The sequence below is a fragment of the Dromiciops gliroides genome, chromosome 1 (assembly GCF_019393635.1).
Source record: "Dromiciops gliroides isolate mDroGli1 chromosome 1, mDroGli1.pri, whole genome shotgun sequence".
Lineage (NCBI taxonomy): Eukaryota > Metazoa > Chordata > Mammalia > Microbiotheria > Microbiotheriidae > Dromiciops > Dromiciops gliroides.
In genome coordinates this window covers 604,773,082-604,788,760 of record NC_057861.1, presented here as the reverse complement: position 1 = coordinate 604,788,760, position 15,679 = coordinate 604,773,082, and the positions used below count along the sequence as shown (strand labels likewise).

Below are 15,679 nucleotides of genomic sequence, written 5' to 3'. Positions count from 1 at the left end.
AATACTGATCAATATGGAAAAAATGGTTGCCAAAGAAGAAATGACACGATTTTTCTTATCATAGAGAAGAGAAAAGATGGGATTAGGATGACATATCCTAGATTGCAGAGAAATAGTATTTTGGATCCCAATGCCCAATATGCTACAGGGAAAGTCAGTTCAAGAGGACTGAGTTCTCAAAAATTTTATCATGAAAACACAAAGAGAAATAATTTTTGATGAGGTAGAAGTGCAGGAGCTGCCTAAAGAGATGAATGTGGATATATACCTAATCAAAAGATTTTCTGAAGATACATATATTAGACAGAAGTAAATAGTTATTGCACAACTTCTGGAATTTCATTAAATCTTTATACATAGTCCAGTAGATGCAGCTTGTTCTTCCTTAATCCCTTATGATTGTTCATTTATGTTTACCTTTTTATGTTCCTCTTAATTCCTGAGTTTGAACTTCAAAGCTTCTCCACAGTTCCGGTCTTTTCATCAACAATGCTAGGAAGTTCTCTATTTCATTAAAGACCCATTTTTTTCCCCTTGAAGCATAATACTGAGTTTTGCTGGATAAATTATTATTGGCTGTCAGCACATATCCTTTACCTTCCAGAATGTTATAGTGCAAGTTCTCTGCTTCATTATAGTGATGGCTCTAAATGATGTGTGATCCTGACTGTGGCTACATGAATTCATTCTTTCTTGGTGCTCACAGCATTTTATCTTTGACCTGAAAGCTCTGGATTCTGATAACGATGTTCCTGGAAGTTTTCATCTTAGAATTTCTTTCAGTGAGCCATAGGTGGATTCTGTTTGCACTATGTCTTCTAGTTCCAAAATATCTGGATAATTTTATGCTGCTAGATAGTATAGTGGCTAGAAGGCTGGTCCTAGAATCAGGAAGATGTGAATTCAAATCAAGCCCCAGGCACTAGCTGTGTGACCTTGGGCAAGTCATTTATCCTCTTGTTCGCCTCAGTTTTCTCATCTGTAAAATGGGGGGGGTAATAATAGTACTTACCTCTCACGTTGTTGTGAGGATCAAATGAGATAATATCTATAAAGTGCTTAGCATGGTATCAGGCACATAGTAGGCACTACATAAATACCATCATCATCATTATCAACATCATTTCCTGAAATATAATGTTCTAGGCTCTTTTTTTTTTGGTCATGGTGTTCAGGTTAGTCCAATGATTCTTAATTTTCTTCTTCTACATCTGTTTTCCAGATCATTTGTTTCTGCTATGAGATAACTTACATATTTCTCTATTTTTTCAGTCTTTTGACTTTAATATTTCTTGTTGTTTCATTGGTGTCTATCCATTTGAATTTTCAGAAAATTTTTTGCTTGGATAAGGTTTTATATCTTTTGTGCCAAGCTATTAATTCCCTTTCCAACTGGTTCTTCTATAGCTCTAATTTATTTTCTATTTTCCCCTTCAGCACACTCATTTATAAAAACATTTTAAATTCTTGCTTCATCTTTTCCCGGAATTCTAGCTGAATTTGTGCCCAAGTTGTGTTTTTCTCTGAGGCTTTATATATGCATTTTTGGGGGTCCTTCTCTTCTGGGTTTGTATCTTGAGTGTTCCTGTCAATACAATAAACAGCTCTTTATGGCAGGATTCTTTTTTTTTTTTTATTTGCTCATCCTTCCAGCCTACTTACTGACCTTACTGACTTCGGATTTGATCTTAGGACTGGGCTCCCCACACTTCTGGAGAGGTCTGAACTGGTCCTCTTTCTGTTTTCTTGAGGTTCTGAGTGTTGTTTTACCCTAGGATTTCAGACACAAGTTGGAGACCTGTAAACTTTCAATGTGCTCAAAGTGGTCTGATGAAAGGCAGAGTCTGATTACTGCCCCTGTGGTCTGAGCTTTGCAAGTTCCTGACCTGGGTTTGGGTCTGAGCAAGAATATACTGCTGCTGTACTCTGCCCCTACGAGCCAGTTGGGAAGCTCTACCAGTTCAGATGGCCAAAACTGAAGGCTCCCCTTTGGTCTGTAATTTCTGCCCTAGTTATACCTCTTCAAACTTCAGACTGGGTTAGATGCTGGGAGTGAGCGCCTGCTCTGATTCTGGAGTCTGAGCTACATCATCAGCTGCTAACTTGCCTAAGGCTTTCAAACTTAGGCACACAACACAGAACTCCATCTCAACCCATTCTAGATACGTGACCCATTATAAACCATGCATTTGATGCCCTGGTATGGTTCTGGGACCTTCCTGGTACACAGCCTCTCCCTGGGCAACTAAGTGTTCTATGTAGGATGTGCTCCATTCTAGGTCCTGTCCCCAGAGTCCACAGACTTCTCTGTGTCCCTATGTCAAACTGGGCTGGACAAATAATACATTGTGACTTTTCTTGAATTTTTCCATCAGGATTTGGTCTGGTGCATTATCTAGCTCTGTATGGAACAGAGTTGTTTTGGGGGGGGTTTGGGGTTTTTTTGGTGGGGGGAGATTGGGAAGGGTGTAGAGGATAGAGCTTGCTGTACTTCTTCCTGCTATTCCACTATCTTAGCTTCCCTCAGTGCTTTCTCATCTGACCACCAAAGAACTCCTGGAAGTCGTAGTCTCTCTGAGTGTAAGAAGTTTAGGACCAATAAACAAGTGCTGGTTTTAATTTATAATTCCCTTCTTCATTACCTCTCAATAAAAGTGTTAGGCAATTCTGAGACACTTTAAATACAGGTTAAGTTTTTCTTTCTTAGAAACACAAGTTCTAGAAAGCATTTTTTCCCCAAAATAAGCCTGTTTGATCCACATTAAAAACACATTTTGCTCCACATTTGATCAGTGTATCATCCATATTCTTCAATGACCTTCTGCAATGAGGCTATTTAGAAGCTGTATTCTTATTTGCAGTGGCCTTCTCTCAAGTAATTTCAATATTATGCAATTAAACTCAAATTTTAAAGCAAAACTGAACAACACTTCCAGTAAAGTTTCTTCACTATCTACTTCTTTTCCGTTTTCCTTCACTGCTTTAAATAAACCTGAAGATTTTTGTCTGAATGGCTGCTCAGCTGAGAAATGCATTTTTTACTGTAATCTTCAATCCATTTAGCTAAATGATGCTTTATCACTACAACACTTCTTGCAAATCACAAAAAGTTGGATACAATTTTGCCTTTTTCTTTTAGTTTGGACTGTACCACAATTTCAGGCATTCCAACATCTAATCCTACAGCTTCTATGATTTAATTACATCAAATTTTTGCTCTAATGTCTTAACAAACTCTTTTTTACACCAACAGGGTTTTCATGTAAAGCATTCTTCCTTTTGTTTTTGGCTCTTTAAAAAAAAATTAACATAAGTGTTAGTAATATGATATACAACAGCAAATCACATCCACATGTGATGATAGCCAAGTGCAAAATGACGACCTAGTGTGTTAAATTCTCAGTATTCCATTAGCTGAATTTTGGTTCACATTAAATGCAACTCAGTATCATTTTATAATTTGCCTAAAATTGAATGACACATTATTCAAACTCACATTAATTAAGGCTTTGATATATTTACTAAGGTAAATATAAGGTAAGTGAACAGTAAATACAGTTAGTACAAAACATGCCCTTTCTCACACACACACACACACACACACACACAAATCTGACACTCTGCCACAAGTACATATAAAGTTCAGGGGAAAGTGGGCTCAAGATTAGAGAACACATGTTACAAAGCAATAACTCATATAAGTCCTGGTTGCTAGTAGAAGTTCTTTTCTCCCCTTTGTGGGGGTATTCATAAGGTTCCCTTTAGGAATGGTAGAGCTCTTCTACTAGCTCTCAAACTCCAAATATTATTAGGCTAACACTAACTATTTGCCCACCCCAGTTGAGATCAAGGACCAGCTTACTCCACCCTAAAATATCATCTCAATAAATTTGGCTTCAGATACCTAAATTTTATATGCAAGTTCTCTTTTATATCCCTAGTAGCGAGTCTGACTTAACACAAAAATCACCCTTTTGGAGTGTTTTTGCTGCTAAGTAGTATGGGAGGCCACAAAGCTCCACTGAAATCCTTTTGTTTCACTGGTATTCTTTTGGTGTATTTCAACAAGCCTTTATTAAGAACCTACTATATGTGTACCAAGAACCAAGGATACAAAGATAAAAGCAGAATAGTCCCTGTTTTCAAGTAGATAACATTCTACTTATATACAAAATCATTTCAGGGGGAAGAGCACTAACCACTGATGGGGAATGATAGGAAATAGGAAATAGCACCTGATTGGAAACCAAAATTTGAAGAGATGAAGGGTGTTTGGTTGTTTTTTGTGGGGGTTGTTTCTGTTTTCTTTTGGGAGAATAGTGTTATCAGAAAGTGCCTTTCATATTTAAGAAAAGGCACCAATAAAATTTAAAAGAAATATATACATATAGTTAGTTAAGGAAATAAGGACCTACATTATTTTATCACACTACTTCTAAGTTCTCTTCTAGTTCTAAATTCTATTATTCTATGATCCTTCCTTTTCTAAAACTAGAATGTTTATATTCATGAAAGGTCTGATTGTAAGGCAGTTAATGTTTAAAATACCAACAGGATATCTAGCAACTGAGGAAATTTACATGCACTATAATGTTGCTATATTATCTTGCTTTAGATTTGTTTATGATTAAATATTAAGAGCCACAAAATTATCTGTTTAAAAAACCTATCATTCTGGGGGCAGCTAGGTGGCGCAGTGGATAGAGCACCGGCCCTGGAGTCAGGAGTACCTGAGTTCAAATCTGGCCTCAGACACTTGACACTTACTAGCTGTGTGACCCTGGGCAAGTCACTTAACCCCAATTGCCTCACTAAAATAAAAAATAAAAAAAACCTATCACTTCCTGATTAGCATTTAGACTATAAAGTACTAACAACTAGTTCCAATAAAAACTGTCAGTGAAAGATAAATATTGCACTGTAGATGATAATTACTCATGTATATGGTGCTTCACAATTACAAAGTTTCTATATCTATTATTTCCTCTAGTCTTTTGTAGCTTATGAGGCAGATTGTACAAGCATTATTATCTCCATTTTACAAAAAGAGAAATTTCTTTCCATCCATAATTGTTATTCTAAATGACAAAAGAAACAAAGTTTAAATAACAACTGCTAACAGATACCAAGGCAAAACTTCCCATGGTATTAGATAGTGAATCCCTCATCACTTGAAGTATTCAACCAGAGGCCTGATAGGGATTTTTAAAGGAAAATTTCATATTTTGTGAGAGTGATATTAACAAGAAGTTACCCTGACTCCTCTAATTTAAATTGTCAGTGTTAGGCTATGCCAACTGTAAAGGAGGTTACATATTTTTATGGTCCTACTTCAACTCAAACCTAATGACAACCCTTAATACAGTTAAACTAGATTTATTTACAAATTAGTTCTCTTCATAATGACAATTTCAATTAGTTTTTAAAAATATTCACATACATTATTAGCAATGTAGACTGTGGCATTACGAAAACTTTGAAACAAAATGAATAAGGGCAGATCAGAATTTGAGAGCACCCATCTCCTTTAATTTGAACTTCTTTTCAGTTAGCCTTTAATGGAATGTCAGAGTGGAAAGGGTTTTTCGAGATCATTTAGTCCAACCCCTTTATTTTGGAGATGAAGAAATCTAGGCCTAAAAGAAAAAAATAATTTGCCCAAGGTCACACAATGCGTTAATGACAGAAAATAAGACTAAAACACAGGTCTCCAAGCTTCTAGGAAAACACATAAAGTGCTCTGCACATCCTAAAGTGCCATTTAATGGGAGCTATTATTATTATCATCAGTCCCATGCTCTGTCCAAAGTCAACAGAAAGCACACACGCAAAAAATTCAAATTCAGTAGTCAAGACAAAGCCTTCAAAAGTTGTAACTTCATGATCTTCTATCTCATTTCTCTTAGTCTCACTTCATAGTTTGCTTCTTGGTAGTAAATCAGATAATCATATATAAGTAAAAGGAGCTTAAGGATCTTACCAATGTGGCCTCCTCCAATGGTGTATGTCTTCCCAGATCCAGTCTGTCCATAGGCAAAAACTGTAGCATTATATCCCTCAATCAATGATGCAACAAGAGGTTTAATACAGGTGCTATAAACTTCATCTTGGGTTGAATTTTTGCCAAACACAAAATCAAAAGTGAAGATGCGATCTTTCCCAATGATAATTTGCTGGGTATTCGGAATCAGTCTCACACATACTTGATGATTATGAAGAATTTCTTTGCAAAGAAGAGGTCTGACTCTTACTGCAACTCTCACTGGTATTTCTTCCATGGTACAATAAATTCCAGTGAATTGGTTTCCTAATTTTTAATACCTAGTGTGTGAAACATCCTTCTTATTTGTGTTTTCATAACAGCTTGAATCCTGTATATAAAAATGACAAAAAAATTTATTTTTTCTTGTCAGAAATCTTTTTGATCAAACAAGAATAACCACCCATAATGGAGAGAAGACACCATTATAGTAAATTAAAATAGCTATATCAAAATAGCTTACAAAAAATAAATTGCTTAAAACAAAATATTAGTCAAATAGCTTGTCATCTTATAGGAAGAAACTCAACACTTTTCATTAGACAAAGAGGCAGTATAAAATAATCCATGAAAGAGGGATTAGATTTGTTCTCTATGGAGTTCCTGAAAGCAGAACTAGGACCAATGAGTAAAACTAATATGGAGGGTAAATGGAGTTAGAAAGAACTTCATAACAATTGAAGGAGTCCAAAAAATGAAGCGAGGTGCTTTTTAGATACTGAATCCCTTATCACTTGAAGTATTCAACCAAAGGTTAGATTTCAACTCTCAGGGCACTTGTAAGGGCTGAGGAGGTATCTTTCATAACTGGAAAGCTGGCCTAGATAACCACTGAAATCCTTCCCAATTCTATAATACTAAGTACAGTAAAATATCTTGCCAGTTCATAAAATGCATGTTTAGACAATTGTAGCTCTTCTATTAGATTTTCCGGATGTGTATTCAATTGAAGGCACCAACATGCTCTTTGCAATGAAGGAATAAAAACAAGATCCACAACTATAAAGTTTACATTTCTGAAGAATTCTAAATAAGAAATCAGATTTTCTCAGTTCTGTGTCATTTTATGATGTTGAGAACTGTGCTTTCTGAAGATCCTAATGTTGCATTACCAACATAGAAATAAACGAAATTGTTTGAAGTCAGTAGTTTAACTATTAATATGTAAAACTGAAGCCATTTTCCCCATTCATTCAATAAGCATGTAAATACTATAAGTTTAAAAAAGAAACCACCTATGGAAAGGAGAACAGTTTATGACCAAAGAAGAGATGGAGAATATTATGAAATGCAAAATGGATGATTTTGATTACATTTAATTTAAAAGGTTTTGTACAAACAGAAGCAATGCATCCAAAATTAGAAGGGAGGCAGAGGGGCAGCTAGGTGGCGCAGTGGATAGAGCACCGGCCCTGGAGTCAGGAGTACCTGAGTTCAAATCCAGCCTCAGACACTTAACACTTACTAGCTGTGTGACCCTGGGCAAGTCACTTAACCCCAATTGCCTCACTAAAAAAAAAAAAAAAAAAAAAGAAGGGAGGCAGAAAGCTGGGAAACAATTTTTATAGCTAGTATTACTGATACAGGCCTCATTTCTAAAATATATCAGGAACTGAATCAAATTTATAAGAATCCAAGTCATTCCCCAATTGAGAAATGGTCAAAGGATATAAACAGGCAGTTTTCTGATGAAGAAATCAAAGCTATCTATAGCCATATGAAAAAATGCTCTAAATCACTATTGATTAGGGGGCAGCTAAGGTGGCGCAGTGGATAAAGCACTGGCCCTGGATTCAGGAGTACCTGAGTTCAAATCCGGCCTCAGACACTTGAGAATTACTAGCTGTGTGACCCTGGCCAAGTCACTTAACCCTCATTGCCCTGCCCCCCCCCAAAATATATATATATATATCACTATTGATTAGAGAAATGCAAATTAAAACAACTCTGAGGTACCACCTGATGCCTATCAGATTGACTAATATGACAAAAAAAGGGGGGAAAAAGGAAACCACCACAGTCTTTACCCATAAGGAATTTACAATTAAGTAGAAGAGACTAGACTCAGATAGACCATAAACAAATACAAGATCTCTACAAACACCACACATTTACAGAATATGAAGTACGTCAGCAATTATCAGTCGTGATCTGAGGTTGGTCCCTGAAGAATCCTCACAAAAGGTGAGTCATCCCTTTAATGGGTTGTTGTTAGTAATTAACTATACAGACATGTGAAATGAAAAATTTTGGTCAATTACAAAATATAGAAATTTCAATGACTAGTGATATTGAGGTTTACGATATACTACTGTCAAAAAGCATGTCCATCAGTAATTTTATTTTAAAAAATTAACAAAACAAAACATTTCCAAGATTTCTGTACCTTCTGGTACTTATGTCCCCTGAGGACAACAACAACAAAAATAGACTCCCTTGGGCAGTGATATCTCCAAACAAAAAGTCAATCCACTAGTAATAGCCAAAGATAAAAACATATATAACTCTAAGAGGTTATGAATATTCCATCCTTAAGAAAGTTTGAATGGAAATAGCCCCTGAGTTAGATCTAGAAGACCTGGGTCCAAATCCATGTTCTGACATTGACTAGATGTGTCAATTCACCTGAGCCTCAAACTTGCCAGTGAAGGAAAATAATTCTTGCACTACCTATCTTATAGTGTATTGTGAAGCTTTGAGAACTAACAGGTGTGAATTACTATTCAAATTAAACACTAAAAACAGTATGATGGAGGGGGGGGGGAAGTCTTTGTTAAATACTAAAACTAGAAAATTCTGGGACATTACCTGGAAAACTGTGTTCAAAAGAGGAAAATAGGGTAACTAGGAAAATTCGTTATTTACAAAAAAACAAACTGACTACCTATAATACCTGAGGTAATAATTATTCATGCTTGTTTATAATATCTCACTACTATAAATACATAGGGCAGTAGATAGGGCAGCTAGGTGGTTCAGTGGATAGAATGCTGGACCTCGAGTCAGGAAGACCAGAATTCAAATCTGGCCTCAGACACTAGTAGAGTGACCCTGGGCAAGTCATTTAATCCTATTTGCCTCATTTTCCTCATCCATAAACTAAGACAGAGAAGGAAAACCCCAAATAGGGTCATGAAGAATCAGACTACTAAAACTGAACAACTACTACAATTATACAAAGGCAAGGGCTGTGACCTGTTAGCCAAGTCAAATCCTTCATTCTAGTTCAGCTTGTGAAAATGCTATAATAAAATGTAATAGTAAAAAAATAATAATAATAAATAAATGTAATAGTAAAATGTTGTTTGAATGATGCTTTTGCTTAAAAAAAATAGGAATAATTATCTCATCAAGAATTTGACCATAAAAGGCAACAAAGTTCACCTAATCTAGCCACACAAAATTAACAAGGCCACACAAATGAGAGGATATAAATCAGCATGAAAAGAATTTGAATAAATTGAATAATTGAATAATACTGATCCACAGCTTGCTCAAATGCTGTAGCTAGATGCTTTTTGTGTGTGTGATATGGGAGTCACTCTGGATTCTGAAAAGCTGTCAGAATGGCCCAAATTCTAGCTACACCAACCTATAAAATCAAGAGCTCTAGGTCGTTCAAGGAGGACCAAACCAATTCAGAGAGGTCCACCACCAAGTTGGAGTCTGTAATCTCTGATGTCATGAGAACTAATCAAGTTTGTGTAATCTCTAAATCTTTCTTCTATACTTTCTGTGTCCTTGCATTTTCAAGATATAATCGTTTTGTCCAAAATTGTAGCTTAAAAAAACTGCTCTCACAAAAAATGTTTTCTTATAAGTGATAAAATTTAAAGCATTAAATGCATATAATCATAAAAAATTATAGGTCTAGAAAGGACCTTCGCAGTTATTTTGCTCATCCTTTCATTTTATAAGGAAAGAAAGGTTCAGAGATAATTGACTCAGTCGCATTCTTATGAAAGAACCATATATTCTAACTCCCAAGTCCAGTCAGTGTTCTTTCCACTGCACCTCCCTGACCTTGTAACTTATTTAAATCACAGGAGTATATTTGACTCCGATGTCTCAAAGAGTATTGTTATTTATAAGAGAAATAACGAATTTTTTTACAGAGGGAATGAAATTAATATAGATTTCTCCTTATTTTACAGAGGAGAAAATGCAACTTGCAGAAGGTTACAGAATCAGAATATGAACACAAGTCCTCACGGCACCACACTGCCACTTCCTGAATTGGGCATGGTCCACAATAAGTCTATCTTAAACAGTAATGAGAAAAGACTGTTCACACTACACTAGAGAACCTTAATTACAATAAATACCTAAAACGCACCACGGAAAACCTAATGACTGTCAGTCATCTTTCTCCTGCACTTACAGGAGCAAAGACAAACTTGCAGTGACTACTTTACACGTGGACTGGTGCCTGAGCCACTAACATCCCCATGTCGCCCAACGTACTTCCCTGTACTGTCTTTCCTTAATTGAGAAGGGCACAATTTATTTCCTTTTGGATAAAGTGCTCTCCCCCTAAATAGGCGAAATTGAGAAGTGCCTCGGTATCAAAAATCTTTTTAGTCTTCAGTGTATCATGGACTCTTTTGGCAGTCTAGGGAAGTCTAGGGAAGTCTAGGGACCTTTCTCGGGATGTCCTTAAATGCACAAAATCGAACACACAGTATCACAAAGGAAGCCAGTTACATTGAAAAATAAAGTTAGGGGGGCCCACGAACTCCTGTTCCACGTCAAAAGTGGGTGCTAGAAGGATACCTTGTCACAAGGAGCCCCACGGATGTCCTCAGTGATTTAAAGGCAAAAGAGGGGGCAGCGTGGGACCCCCAAGACCTTAAAGGATCCCAAGACACTAAAAGACCCCCAGTCTTTCTCTCGAAAAGGCACAGTCCCACTTCACCCACCTCTACCCCCAACTGCCAAACAGGCTCCCAAACCGGAGAGGACCAGATTTACGGGGGATGGTCGGGGTGGGGTGGATTGGTGGTTAAACGGGATGGGAGGGTGGGCTAGATTAACCTTGGTTTTCCAAGCCCCCCCCCCCCAATCCTGGACCAGGCCTTTCCCCAACCCCAAGGCGGACTTTTGGATACCCCGCCCCTTGGAGAAAAGCCTCCCTCGCCTTCAATAACGACGCGAGCCAGACTCGGCTGAAGCGGACGAAGGGAAGAGCGGGCCTCGGCGGGCCCGGCCTCCATAGCCGGGAGAGGGAGAGTTGGCGGTGGTACAAAGTGCACCATGAAGAAGAAGGAGGAGGAGGAAGGGGGGAGAGTGATGGGGAAGGTCCAATTGCCGCCGCCACAACCTCCGGGCACTGACCGGGCTCGGGAGAAAGCCACCCTGCAGCCGAGGGGAGCAGCAGCAGGAACAAGAGCGCAGCCTCGCTCAGGCTTCCGAGCCTCTTCCTCTTCCTCCTCCTGCTCCCCTTTTGTTGCCACTCGTTGCCCCAGCAACGGGGAAACGCCGTGCGCCCTCTCCAGGGCAACGGCGCCTGACAGCCAGCGAGGGGACTGGGCACAGGGACACTCCCGGCAGAGCGCCGCTGTCCTGTCTTCAGGTCTCTCACCCTCCGCGGACAGCGACCCCTGCTGCAACTTCGGAGGGAAGCCATTTAGGACCACTTAAAGGCATTCTAGCCAAGACACAAAAGGTGAGCCGCTCACCAGGAGTAAGGGGTGTATGCTGGTCAATGTTTAACAACTGGCTCTCTGGGAAAACAAAGAAAAACATAAAAACACTATGCAGAACACACTTTTAAGTTTAATCAGCACTATTATTAAGTCTAGACAATCAACAAAACAATAAACCATGCTCTGTTTTATACTGTTAACCTATGTCTGAGGTGTAAACGGTCATGCTGAAAATTTAACAATTGTCTCTTCAGTTAGAGTTGGCTCCAGCACACCTCTACAGGGAAACCTTTGTTCAAAAAGGCTATATTTTACCTTATTGGACCTACCAATAAAACTATAAGGAAAAGGGAAGAAAACTCATTTATATTCAACTCTACTTCTGTAAAGGGGTTTTTGCATCCAGATAATGTCTACAAGGAAGTACTGGGCTAGGAGAGTGCTGAAGGACACACAGAGTTATACTTTTCAAGAGAATTTTTAAAATTGTTTTGAATTTTAATTAAAATTATAGCACAATAATATTCCATATAATTTTGTTAAAAAAATCAATCACCCAAAGATCCAAGCTTTTGGAACAAAAACTCGTTTGACAAAAACTCCTGGGAAAACTGGAAAACAGTATGACAGAAACTAGGTATAGACCAACATCTCACACTATACTAAAATAAGGTCAAAATGGGTACATTATTTACACATGATGATGTATGGATGATAGCACAAGCAAATTAAGGGAGTATGGAATCGTTTATCTGTCAGATTTATGGGCAGGGGGAAAATTCAGGACCAAAGAAGATATAGAGAATAAAATAAAATGTAAAATAGATCATTTTGATTATATAAAATTAAAAAGCTTTTGCACAAACAAAACTAATGTAACCAAGATTACAGGGGAAGTAGAAAACTGGGAATTTTTGAAACAAGTATCTCTGATAAAGTCCTCATTTCTCTAATATACAGAGAACTGAGTCAAATTTATAATAAATAATAAATGGTCAAAGGATATGAACAGGCAGTTTTCAGATAAAGAAATCAAAGCTATCTATAATCATATGAAAAAATGCTCTAAATCGCTATTGATCAGAAATGTAAATTAAAACAACTCTGAGGTATCGCCTCACACCTATCAGAGTGGCAAATATAACAAAAATAGAAAATATTGGATGTTGGAGGGAATGTGGGAAAGCTGAGACTCTAATCCACTGTTGGTGGGATTGTGAGAAGATACAGCCATTCTTGAGAGCAATTAACTATGCCCAAAGGGCTATAGAACTGTGCATATGGAGCTGCTATAAATGTTTGTACAAATAGGTATTTTTCTCTTTTGGGGATATCCCCTTTTTGTGGTGGCTGAGAATTGGAAATCAAAGGAATGCCCATTAATTGGGGAATGACTAAACAAACTGGTATATGATGGTGATGGAACACTATTGTGCTCAAAGAAATGACAAGCAAGAGGACTGCAGAAAGGCCTGGAAAGGCATGTATGAAATGACTGCAACAAGTTTTCCAGCTGCCTTTTTGTTTTTGTACATCAGTCACTTCCCGAAATATCCTCCCCACGCCCCAGCCCCCAACCCCTTCCCTGGAAATAGAAGGTTCTGTCATTTCTCCGATTGATTCTCCCTCCTTAATAGCATTTAATGTAAATTATTATTTTCCCCGAGTCCGTCAGAAAAAATAAATCATTGGAGAAACCGCCCAAAACGCAACTCTCAAATTTGCCCGGCAACACAAGGCCTCAGCTAGGGAAAAGGTGTAGAATATATATATGTACGGAATCCAGAGGAAGGAAAGGAACGCAAGCCTTCCGGGCCAGCGCTCGCGCGCTGCGCATGCGCGCCCCTCAAAGAGGACCAGCCCCCTCCGCCCACAAACGTCCCTCTGGAAGAGGTGCTGAGTAAACGTGGAATCACTGGTGGGGCACACTAGCCTTTCCCCTCTCGACCACGCCCCACGATAAAACCTCAGTGCCCTTCAACCCTGGCCCCAACACCAAGGTAGTAGTAACTGAGTCACCATGGAAATGACCTCAGGGGAATGCAGCGGAAGTAAGGAAAGCAATCCGCAGCTAGTGATTGGCGGAGAAGGCGACTGCTCCGGTAATGCTTTGAAATCTTGACCTTGAGCTAGGGTTTCTCGGCTCCCTTCACTGCAAGCGAGGGCCTGTCTTACGGCAGCTCAAGTAGCACCTGTGTTTCTACTGGCGTGTGCGAAGAGCGGCAGCACAGGGGTCAAAGTCCCCTAGCACAGGTTAAGTCCCGAGCCCGATGGGCCTTTTCCGGCCCCCTCCCCTCTCCACCAAGGCCAATTACGATAACGTGCCCCATTTCGAAAATCTAGGTTGGTAGGATTTGGAGCAGCAGGAACAAAATCATCTAGTCCGATTCTCTCACTTCATAGGGGCACAAGCCCGGGGTTAGGATAGGATCATCCAGGTGGTCCAGTGGCTTGGATTCCTACCCGTCTTTTGACTCTAAACCCAGTGCTCTTTTCCACTTTCCTTTTTCCTCATGGGGGCAAATTATGAGACAAAGCAGGGTACAGTCACTGGAGTCGAATTTTTAAAAATTTCCATAACCAAACTCAGAATCATATTTTAAAGGTACACTTGGGGCTCTTTTGTTAAGTGTCTGGCGCTCAAAATTACAAAATGACTATTTTTTTGTAAGTGAGGCAATTGGGGTTAAGTGACTTGCCCAGGGTCACACAGCTAGTAAGTGTTAAGTGCCTGAGGCCGGATTTCAACTCAGGAACTCCTGACTCCAGGACCGGTGCTCTATCCACTGCACCATCTAACTGCCCCAAATGACTTTTTAAAATAATATGACATTTGTATCAAAAACTTTATTCAATTCCAAATCAGACATTTATAAGTTATATTACATCAAAAGGAATCTTTAATCTTCTAATCTCTGTCGTAGACCAAATATAGTTATAGTTTTAAAAACTTCATCCTTTGATTTTTGCAACAGCATCCTTATTGGTACAACAGTGTCATTAAAATACACACTTTCATGTGTATACATACACTTCCCTTTTTTCAACTTATACAACCCATGATTATTAAAATACACACTTTCATGTGTATACATACACTTCCCTTTTTTTCAACTTATACAACCCATGATTGCATACATATGTGAAAATTTTGAACAGATGAGCATAGCAAATGGTAAATGGATATAAAATAAGAAAGATTACAAACTAATAAATGGTAGAAAAATCCCACTGAAAATTGATCACATTTAAAAGGCATGATTATGAAAGAAATTTTGCAATAAGAAAAATTGGAATATTGAAACGATCAAACAAAAAGTGAAATTTGGAATGCACAGTAGTAAGGAAGGTCAGTAAGAAAGTGAAATAATCCTTTTTCTCCCCCATAATTTGTGTTACACTTTTTTCTGGTTAACCATAATAAAAGACAAGGTGCACAACTGATTATTAGAAAACTCAGGTGTCTGATGAACTTATAATCAATAATATATGCATCGTGTGTGATGAAATGGAATTCCTTTCATATCTTCCCTGTGATCCCGGGCATAATCCCATAAATAATAATCAAGAAGAACTGAATTTATTTCTGCACAGATTTTTACTCCCTCTTTTTCAACAAGTTCTAGAAGTCGATCTCGAATCAGCTCAACACACCAAACAGAACAGCCTCTGATTTCCACCTCTTGTTTATCCCCAGATGGAATCATTTCTCCTACAGGAAAAACATTAGAAAAAATATTAAAAACAAGCGACACAACCACACAATAATAAAAATATAGACTTTGTAACTAAATTTATACTTGCAAATACTGTAACTATTTTTGAGATTTAATCTATTAAAAAAACAACAAAGTAACAAGCATTCTTCATAGTATGAAATTAATATTGATGCCAATATTGTAAACTACTATTATCTGAGGTAGGGTGTAAATTTGGGTTCAAAATTAGCACAGTCTTCTATGGAGTGGCAGTCATCTGATCACAGAAGAAATTG

The 15,679-nt window shown here is 38.1% G+C and overlaps 2 protein-coding genes across 2 annotated transcripts in view; both read right to left on the bottom strand.

Annotated features, from left to right (window-relative positions):
* Positions 1-11,501, bottom strand: part of KIF27 (kinesin family member 27) — a 108,837-nt gene extending 97,336 nt beyond the window's left edge. The window contains 2 exon segments of the mRNA XM_043983829.1: positions 5,981-6,371; positions 11,375-11,501. Of these exon segments, the coding sequence (XP_043839764.1) occupies positions 5,981-6,278 (298 nt within the window). The 5' untranslated portion in view covers positions 6,279-6,371; positions 11,375-11,501.
* A 3,022-nt stretch (positions 11,502-14,523) lies between these two features.
* Positions 14,524-15,679, bottom strand: part of C1H9orf64 (chromosome 1 C9orf64 homolog) — a 36,716-nt gene continuing 35,560 nt past the window's right edge. The window contains exon 4 of the mRNA XM_043979587.1: positions 14,524-15,397. Within this exon, the coding sequence (XP_043835522.1) occupies positions 15,165-15,397 (233 nt within the window). The 3' untranslated portion in view covers positions 14,524-15,164. The remainder of the gene's footprint in view (positions 15,398-15,679) is intronic.